Source organism: Ailuropoda melanoleuca, chromosome 15 (assembly GCF_002007445.2).
Source record: "Ailuropoda melanoleuca isolate Jingjing chromosome 15, ASM200744v2, whole genome shotgun sequence".
Classification (NCBI taxonomy): Eukaryota; Metazoa; Chordata; class Mammalia; order Carnivora; family Ursidae; genus Ailuropoda; species Ailuropoda melanoleuca.
Window position 1 is genome coordinate 91,143,825 of NC_048232.1, and position 7,717 is coordinate 91,151,541.

The 7,717-nt window shown below is 63.0% G+C and overlaps 1 protein-coding gene across 1 annotated transcript; it reads right to left on the reverse strand.

The window, feature by feature from the left end:
- Positions 1–1,147: 1,147 nt before the first annotated feature.
- MAPK11 (mitogen-activated protein kinase 11) lies at positions 1,148–7,717 on the reverse strand (the record flags this gene model as incomplete). The annotated part of the gene is made up of 12 exons (XM_034643700.1): positions 1,148–2,524; positions 2,867–3,040; positions 3,129–3,207; positions 3,648–3,727; positions 3,964–4,035; positions 4,410–4,524; positions 4,606–4,653; positions 4,741–4,770; positions 4,854–4,965; positions 5,055–5,113; positions 5,229–5,358; positions 7,698–7,717. Coding segments are annotated over 12 exons (999 nt in total), but the record flags the coding sequence as incomplete, so codon positions are not given.

A 7,717-nucleotide genomic window follows, 5' to 3' on the forward strand; every position in this document is an offset into this window, starting at 1 on the left:
CCGTGTGTCCTCCTGGCCACCATCAGGGCCCCCCCGCCCTCCTTCCATGTCCTGCTGGCCACCATGAATCAGCAGCTCGGAGCCGGCCAGAGCAGCTCTACACCTGGCCTGCAGGCTAGTCTTCCGCAGCACCCAGGAGTTGGAGCCTAGTCAGAGAGAGCAGCCTGGGGTCACCAGAGCCACCACCACCTGTGCCCTTTGTGCCCTGGGCTGCCTCCTCCAGGAAGCCCCTACTGGCCCACTTACTCCCTGTGGTGGGGCCCAGGGGTCTGGCAGGTTTCCCCCCGTGGGGCATGTCCCAGCTCTGCTCCCATCCCCTGACCCCCCACCACAGGCCTTGGCCCAAGGTCTGTGGGGGTTCCCCAGGACCTGAGGCCTGACCAGCCACCCTGACCAGCCCCTGGTGTTCCAACTCCCAGATGGTCTCCACCCCCAAGGCCCAGGGCAAGGGCACAAATGCCCCTGTCCTAGGGACGTTCGAAGCCTGATCCCTGTTGAGGCCAGTGCCCTCCTCAGCTGGGCTGCAGTGAGCGGCAGGAGCTGGGGGCTCGGTGTACGTCCTGAGGGCTGCAGTGGCCCTCTTGCCCCTTGAACAGGAAGGAAAGGAAAGCTATTTCCCCCACTTGAGCCAGCTCCAGGGAAGCACAAGCCTCCGCTCCCAGAGAGCCCCAAGTGTCCCCCAGCAGCTTCCCTGACTACCGAGAGAAGGGGCAGATCTGCAACGAGACCGGAAGCCGAGCTGCCCAGGGAACTCCCCAGCAGGGCAGCTGGGGTTGATCTGGGATGGCCATCAAGCCATGTCCCAGATGGGAGCCTTGTGCAGAACTCGCTCCCCCCCACACTTCCGTGGCCCTGGGCTCTCAGGGAGCAGGGAGGGTGCGTGCTGAATACGGCTGCTTGTCTGATTGGAGACCCAAGGGACGCAGGCAGCGCAGGGTGTGGTGGGGCCAGAGCAGCTGAGGGAGTGGTGCACTGATCCAGGCACCCAGGCGAGGCAGCGGGGCCAGCCAGGCAGCGGGGCCTGGGGACTCGCGACACGAGCGGAGTGAGAGAGAACCCCCTTTATTTTTTTTTTTTTTAAAGATTTTATTTATTTATTCGACAGAGATAGAGACAGCCAGTTAGAGAGGGAACACAAGCAGGGGTAGAGGGAGAGGAAGAAGCAGGCTCATAGCAGAGGAGCCTGACGTGGGGCTCGATCCCACAACGCCGGGATCACGCCCTGAGCCGAAGGCAGACGCTTAACCGCTGTGCCACCCAGGCGCCCCGAGAACCCCCTTTATTGTGCAACCTTGGTGCAGGCACTTGACGTTGAGGCCTCTGCAAGGTGGGAGGTCACCGCCCCTCACGGAGAAGCCCCTCGACGGACGGAGGACCCTCCCACCGCCCACCTTGAACAGGGTCACGTCCCAGAGGTTAGATCAGCTCCATGCGGAAGAAGGGAGGGTATGAGCTGACTCGTAGGCCACAGGGCGCAGACGCAGGGCCGGAGGGTGGGCAGAAGCGAAGAGGGCAGAGGCGGCTTCATGTGCTCCGGGCCGAGGTCCAGGATCTGAGTCCAAGAGTGCCGTGGTGTGGCCGCTCCCCCAGCCCAGCACCAAGGCTGGAGCCCCCTGTGCCAACCAGCTCTCCATGCCTGCTGCAGCTCCCACACTCAAGGGGAAAGCCCTGGATTCTGTTCCCTTGTGCCCCTTGCCCACCTGAGCCCCTCGCATGGTGCACCCAGGATCTCAGCGGCAGCACCCTACCCCCCACATCAGGAACTGAGTGAAGGGGAAGGAACAGTACAGCCACCTCACTTCAGGCTTCTTGCTGGTCATGGCCGCTGGCCCTTGGGCACCCACAGATTCACACGTGCCTTGACATGTCAGTACACGTGTGTCATTAGTACACGCGTGTCACACATAGCGCAGGTGAAACACATGGCTCCAGGATGATTTTCTCATTTGATACCTGGTGGCAGTCCCTGCCCTGCAGTCCCAGCATGTCCCACGGTAGCCCCCACTTCCAGGTTGAGAAGCTCTGACAACCAAGACCCTCCCTTCAGTCTCCAGGGGGCCCTGGCCCCAATGCACCACACCCTCCAGAGACAGCCCACCGGGACTGAGAAGATCTGGTGATAGACACACTGTCCAGGGGGAACCCCTATGGCATCCAAGTGAGGTCAAGAGAGACCCAGATTGCTGGGAGGAGGCAGGAGGACCAAGGAAGTCCAGGATGCCGTGTCTAGACCCCCACGCCCGTGGCTTGCACACATGCACGCTCTTGTGCATTCAGACTGCCCACGAGGACCAGTGTGCAGCGGAGGGACCCCAGGCGAGGGTCAGGGCACTGGCCACAATGGTGTTGGGAGGCACCCCTCGTGGGAACCCAGCAGGCGGAGGAAGTGGGCCGGCAAGCTCCAGCCCCTCCTGCAGTTCCAGTGGCCGGCAGGCGCACGCCCCTCACTGCTCAATGTCCAGGCCGCCGGCTGACTGCGGCAGCTCTGCAGGCTTGAAGCTGAGGACCTCCTGGTAGGTGAGCTCTGGGGAGTGAAGGGCAAGAGTGAGCTCATGCTGCCCCTGGCCCACCGCCCCCACCCCCCCACCCCGGTCTGGGGCCAGCTGCCCAGCCCAGGCCTACCACCCTGAGAGCAGCCTCAGCCCCTGGGGGCTTCCTTCCAGAGCCTGCCTGTGCTGCCCCTAAGCCCCTGCTGGACACACCCAACCCCAGGAGCGCAGGGAGTGAGGGGACCACTCTGGGGAGGACTTGACACCTCCAGCAGGAAACAGGCAGCTCCTAGCCTGCAGGGGGATTGAAGCCCTCAAGCCCCTGGGCCCCCCCCCCCGGCCCCCCCCAAGCCCCNCCCGGCCCTCCTCAAGCCCACCCTTCCACTCCTCCACTGTACGCTCCTTGGCCTCAACGCTCTCATCGTAGGGCTCGGCCTCAGGCTCATCTTCGGGGTCGTGGTACTGGCTGAAGTAGGCATGGGCCAGGGCCTCGGCCGCACTGACCCTCTGGTCACTGTCAAGCACCAGCATCCTTCCCAGGAGGTCCACAGCTATGGAGTGGTCAAAGGAAAGAGAGGAGTCAGTCGTGCACTGAGGGCCAGACATGGAGCCCAGCCCAGACCCAGGGCCCATCCTCACCCAGGGGGTTGGCTCCATGGAAGATGCTCCTGAGGTCCTTCTGGGGCATAGGGGGCAGGGACTGGATGTATGTCCGGGCCTGTGGGCACATGGAAGGGCCTGAGGGGGCGGCTCACACCCTGCCCCCCCCCAGCCCGAAGCCAGGCAGGGACTTGCGGAGAGAAGCCCCCAGACTCATTCACTCCAACAGGCCTGGACAAGAGCATGCATGGACCAGGGACATCCCCAACATTGGATGTGGGGCTACAGTGCCTTACCTGGCTCTTGATGCCTGTGGCACCCACTGTCCTTGGCAAAGGCACTGTTTGTCAGTGCTGAGACTGTGCCCTCACTGTCCCTCATGCCAGGAATGTCTTCCCTGTTCACCTGTTTCTCCCTGAAGGGGTCAGGCACCTGCCTTGGGCTCTAGTCCACTGTGATCCATGTTTCCCACATGGTTCCCGGTCTATTCCACAGACCCCTTCCTCCAGAGTGCCCAGGAGCTTGGTTAGCAGAGGGAGCTGGTGGATGGTGACTCACGTGTTCTGAGGATATCTTTGCTAGAACCTCAGGGCTGGGTGTGCCCACAACTTCCATGATTCGCTTCAGCTGGTCGATGTCTGCCCGGCTGAGGAAATGCCTACTGGCCAGGAATAGACCCTTCCCAGGCCCCCCAGATCCCAGACCTTGGGGCACTGCCCCAATCCTACAGCTGGAGTCAGTGAGCCCAAGGTGGCCCAGTGTGGGGGAGAGGAGGCAAGGCCAGCCAGAAAGGGCCAGTGCCCACCTCCCCTAGGCCCCATCAAGCAGAAGGGGAACCTGGCTCACACCAATCCCCAGCCCGGGCCAAGGATACAGTCATTTCCTGGAAAGAGGGCCTTTCCTTGGAGCAGCTCAGCCATGATGCAGCCTACAGACCAGATGTCCACTGTTGGGGAAGAAGTCTCCATTAGTCTCCCCTCCCCAAGGCCCCCCTTAGAGAATTAGGGAGCTTCCCAGACTGTGCCAGCCCAGTGGCCTCTCAGTCACCCAGGCCCCCAAACAGCAGACCCCTTACTCCTCTAGGTACAGCTCTGGGGAGGGGGAAGAGTCAGCCCAAGACCTATTGTGCTGGGCCCCTGTAAGGTCTGTTTTTGCAGGATGGTCCCGGACCTTGCCTGTCCTCCAAGACTGGACACACACCTCCCCAGGGGCCTTGGCTGTTGGCCCCATACCCACCCCCCTCCCCAGGCCCTGGTGCGAGCTGTGCCTGCCCACCCCGGTCCCACCCGACACACCTGCCCCTGTATGGGCTGACATCACCTGTCTGGTTGTAGTGCATCCAATTCAGCATGATCTCGGGGGCCCGGTACCAGCGAGTGGCCACATAGCCGGTCATCTCCTCATCAGCCTGGCGGGCTAGCCCAAAGTCCAGGATCTAGAGAGACCTCCAGGCTTGTCAGCACCTCCCTGAATGCCCCCTCCAGGCCGGCAGGCCCCTCCCCCGCAGGCCGCTCACCCTAAGCTCGCAGTCCTCGTTCACAGCCACGTTGCTGGGCTTCAGGTCCTGCAGGGCAGGTGGGGCGTGAGTGCAGGAGGAGCTCCTGCGCCCGGCCTGCAGCAGCCCCGACCCTCACCCGTTGGCCGCACCTACCCGGTGGATGATCCCCGCGGAGTGGATGTACTGCGAGGGGAGAGGGGGAGACGGAGGGAGGGTCAGGTTCTGACCACCGCACCTCGCCCTGTGCCCGCCCACCCGGCGCCCACCTTCAGCCCGCGAAGCAACTGGTAAACCAGGAACTGGACGTGCTCGTCGCTCAGCGCCTGGCACTTGACGATGTTGTTCAGGTCGGCGCCCATCAGGGTGGTCACCAGGTACCTGGGAGGAGGGACGGGTCAGCACGGAGGCCCCGCCTCCTCCCCGCGGAACGCACTCCCTCGCCGCGGCCCGCATCTGCTGCCACTCACACTTCGCTGAAGTCCTCGATGGAGGTGGCGGGCGTGAACACGTCCAGCAGCCCAATGACCTGCGTGGGGACGGGAGTCAGGACTCGGCGCCCCCGCCGGAGCGCCCCCTGGGTGCTGCGTGCCCCGCGGGGAGCCCCAGCTGCCCGGCTGACCGCCCCGGCGCGCCCCGCTCACGTTCTCGTGCTTCAGGTGCTTGAGCAGCCGTAGCTCGCGGTAAGTCCTCCGCGCGTGGATCAGCGACTGGAAGGGTCGCGACAGCTTCTTCACCGCCACCTTCTGGCGCAGCCGCGCGTCATAGGCCGAGCTGCAAGGGGGGTGAGTGAGGCGGCGCGGTGGGGGCCCCCAGGCCCTGCTCCTGTGGGGTCTGCGTTTGCTTAGGCGGTCCCTCGGGTGGACGGCCACCTGGGCGGCCTCTCCTCTGTGCCTCCTTGGGGCCTGCTCCTTCTTCAAGAGGCACCCCACCCCTTCCCACCCGCATTCCAGCCCACAGGGTCCCGGCCTGCCCCACCAGGGAGTCCTAGGGCAGGACCTGGATCTTCTCCCCCAAGCTCAGCATGAGGCTGGGGGAGAGTCTCCAACAGGTCAGAAAAACAGCCATTGCAAACCATCCCCTTTCACCCCAAACCGTCCTCCTGCTCCCCTACTGGCCCATGGCTCCGGGAGGCTCCCCCAGGGTTCCAGAGCCACCTTCGAACCCCCTGGGTCCCCAACACCTCTGAATATTCAAAATATGGAGGAAAAACTGCCCAAAGGTGTTTACCGCATTTTTATTTTTAAGAGTGAGAAACTGGATAATATGAAGTGTCTGGACCCAGAGAACATTCCCCTTGCCCCACCCCATTCCCCAAAGGCCCAGATGCCCCCACCTCCACACCAGCTTCCACACCCATCTACCCTTCACAGGAGACAGTCAGTCACTGGCATCATCTTCGAATGCAAACAGTATGTCACCCCCACCCTCCCAGTGTCCTACTGGCCTCAGCACTGGACCTCTGCTAAGAGCCATCCATGCCTTCACACACACCGCTTCCTCTCCCTGATGCTCACTCCTTCCCTCCCTCTCACTTTACCTCCACTGTCTCTGAGTCCTGCTTCCCCCAGCTATGAGTGGAGTCTACACAGCTCTGGCAGCACCTGGGATGCGCATAGGCCCAGGTGGTGGTGAAGGAAAGCCAGCGAGGTGCCTGGGACATCCACACCCCTTCCCCCAGACTGTGGCCTGTTGGGGAAGGTCCACATCACTTCTGGGGAGGCAAGTAAGGGCGTGGCCGCTCATGTGGGGCAGCACATCCTTTTGCCCAATTGTGTCTGCACAATCGAGCGACAGGGAATTGGCACTGGGTCACCAGCTTCATCAGAAGAACACAGGAGCCCAGGAGAGGGCCATCACGTGCACTGGGGCACCGCTAAGTAAGGGCAATGGGGAGAGACCGAGGCCTCCTTTGGGGAGCTTGATACTCTCTAGGAACCCCCTGAAGGTGACTCTAGACCGAGGTGATTCCAGCAAGGACTCTATATTAGAGGGGTACTGCGTATCCTGACCCTCTCCCTGCCCTTGAGGTCGGAGAGGCTGGGATGGATGAATGGCCAGCCTGCGGACTCTGACAAGCTGGCCAATGACAGCAGAAGGGGGGGTGGGGCAGAAGCCCTTGCTCCACGCTCTGGCGCTGGACCTCTGGGGGCTTCAGGAAGTCCCACTCTTAACTTTCTGTCAGAGCCAGGAGCAATGCCCCACCCCTAGGGGCTCTGGCCTCCCCACCTCCAAGACTCCCTCAGTGCACAGCAACCACCTGGCTCAGGCCTTGGTAAGGACCCCACTGGATTTGGGGAGCACCTCTCCACATCCACATTCAGCCCGCCCTTCAGTATTGCACCTGCAGCCGACTTCCTGCAACCACCATACCCTAAGACCGCCAGTCCCTCCCCAACTCCACACAGGCCTCAGCCAAATCCCAACCCTGTCTCCCACTTCCAGTCTCTATCCTCTGGGCCCCAGGGCCCAACTGTGGGGCTGTGGTCTGAGCTCTCTTGGTTAGGGCAAAAAATGGAGTGGGGTGTAGACCCCCACAAGTATTGTAGGGGGAATGGTAGGCATCTCTGCTCAGGCCTAAGCCCCATCCAGAGTGTCAGACCCTTTGGAAAACAGGGGAGGGGGCCGGACCCTCTGGGGAGTTTGAGGCCATTCTAAGGGGAGGGATCCTGCCCTCCCCCAAGTTGGACTTTTTCTTTTTCAAACGAAACTACCCACCCTAGTACCCGGGCATCTACCAGACCCCAGGGCTGCCAGACCCCTGACGGGGGATGGGGGGCCGGGAGGGGGCCACCCTAGACGCATGCTTGCCCATTCAGGGGCCCAGGAGACCCGCCCTTTCTCCGACTGTGACGCCGCAGGATTTGGGCCTGGTGGGGGACGCTCCGGCCGGGACGGGGCGGAAGAACGACCCCTCTCCCCAACCCCGAACGGCGCCCGGTAGGAAAGTTTCCTTTACGCCCCCCACCCCCCATTCATCGCTGCGATCCGTGAAAGGCCCGGGGGTGGAGGCGGGGCGAGGCCCCTCCCCACGCCGGGCACATCGCAAAGGGAGGGGAGGGGGCGCGCACTCAGTCCCGCCCGCCCCTCCGCGCCCTCCCCGCCGCCCCTACCAGACCGAGCCGTAGGCGCC